The sequence below is a fragment of the Acanthamoeba castellanii genome (assembly GCF_000313135.1).
Source record: "Acanthamoeba castellanii str. Neff unplaced genomic scaffold scf7180000084701, whole genome shotgun sequence".
Lineage (NCBI taxonomy): Eukaryota > Discosea > Longamoebia > Acanthamoebidae > Acanthamoeba > Acanthamoeba castellanii.
In genome coordinates, this window is record NW_004457545.1 from 99,446 (window position 1) to 101,054 (window position 1,609).

Genomic DNA, 1,609 nt, shown 5'->3' on the forward strand with positions numbered 1-1,609 from the left:
GCGGTGATGGCGTCTTTGTTCTTCTCCACATTGATGAGCGTCAAGGGGATCACCCACTGGCAGTCTGTGGCGGTCACCGTAGCGCCCAGCGTAGCGGCCGCGATGCCCACCACGCCGCACCCGCTGCCAAACTCGATGGCCTTGGTGCCCCGGCCGAACGCACCCTCTTTGTGCTTCGTCTCCAGGTACGAGGTGAGCACCAAGCTCTGCATGTCGTGCCCACGGTCAGTGGGACATAACGGGAGCCGTCTCGACAACAGATGGGGAAGGTACCGCGTCCCACACGGTGAGGCCTAGACAGGCGGGAGAGTTGGCAATGCCTTGCTCGAGGTGCAAGGTGCGTCCATTGACATCGAGTGTGAATTCATCAAGAAATCGCTCCTTGTCCGTGCGATTTAGGCGCCTCCACTCTCCCTCCTCTGCCTTCTCGTTGGCCCACTTGGCATCCAGTTCCTCCCGCCGGGCCTCATAGTCGTCTTCCCATATCTTCTTCTCCTTGACGATTTCTGACCAGTCCGTCCCCTCCATTGTTCACGACAGCAACGATCTATATGTAGATCGGCGGGGCGAGCGGTCATCCAGTTAGCGGTGTCGAGAAATACTGACAACACTTCCTGTTTTTGCTAACAACGGGGGTGTAGCTCAGATGGTAGAGCGCTCGCTTAGCATGCGAGAGGTAAAGGGATCGATACCCTTCTCCTCCAATTCTTTTGCCTTGGCCTGTTTATAGTGCTGAGTTTCAACAAACCATAAACGAAGCCGTCCTAGCGCAGTCGGTAGCGCGAGACTCTGCCCCACGCGGGGAATCGGTTCACAGGGGCTCCTCTCATGTAGCTTTGCCAGGCAAGAAAGAACCAAGGATGGAAGAACACTCTTTAGGGTACTTCGATGAAGAGGTCGAGGATGATGATAACGGTGGAGATGGTGCCAAAAATGAGGCCGAAGACGAGCAGCAGGATCACTGGCCACGAGCGGGGATCCTTCCAGCTTCGCTCCGACAACTTGAGGTAGAACCAGCCCGGGAAGAGGTACGAGCAACACGTCGAAGCCGTACTCCCTGCGAACGCGAATGTGTGAGCCGATGGGCAAAGGGAAACACGTCAGAAACGAGGCAGCGTACCGGTCAAGCTGAAGACGATGGTGACGCCGGGGAGCGTGATGGAGAGTATGTAGGCGGGAACGATGAGCATGGCCGTGGCGATCATCGTGCGCAGTCGGTCCTTCCCGATGAAGTACTGCAGCCTGGAGGTGTTGGTGTAAATTGGAGCCACAGTCACTCCACGAATCAAGATCGTGCACCGAGTGTCATACGTACCAGGGGTGAGGCGCAATGTCCTTGTCGGGGAATATGATGTTGTCCTGATTGACGACCAGCACGCAGTGAGCGTGGGTGAAGAGAGGAAATAGTATGCTGGGGGGGATGCGTACGAGAGACACGCGGCTTGGGAAAAGGACGGTGGGAAAGGTGAGGATGATGGAGATGGCCACCAGCACCTTGATGATGTCGATGAAGATGTCGTCCTCGGGATAGCTCAGCAAAATGTTACCTGTGTCAATGCCATAGTCAGTACCATAGTGCGGAGAGCGCGCCCCACAGCGGCACCATCAA

General features: G+C 56.4%; 2 protein-coding genes across 2 annotated transcripts; both read right to left on the bottom strand.

Annotated features, from left to right (window-relative positions):
• Positions 1–49: 49 nt before the first annotated feature.
• ACA1_133850 (uncharacterized protein) lies at positions 50–528 on the bottom strand (the record flags this gene model as incomplete). The annotated part of the gene is given in 3 exon segments (XM_004341904.1): positions 50–64; positions 78–206; positions 274–528. 3 exon segments carry the CDS (start codon positions 526–528, stop codon positions 50–52), a joined length of 399 nt encoding a protein of 132 aa, XP_004341952.1.
• A 347-nt stretch (positions 529–875) lies between these two features.
• On the bottom strand, positions 876–1,551 carry ACA1_133860 (olfactory receptor, family 6, subfamily C, member 76, putative; the record flags this gene model as incomplete). Its single annotated transcript, XM_004341905.1, has 4 exons — positions 876–1,057; positions 1,121–1,242; positions 1,316–1,359; positions 1,429–1,551. Coding segments are annotated over 4 exons (471 nt in total), but the record flags the coding sequence as incomplete, so codon positions are not given.
• Between the last annotated feature and the right edge of the window lie 58 nt (positions 1,552–1,609).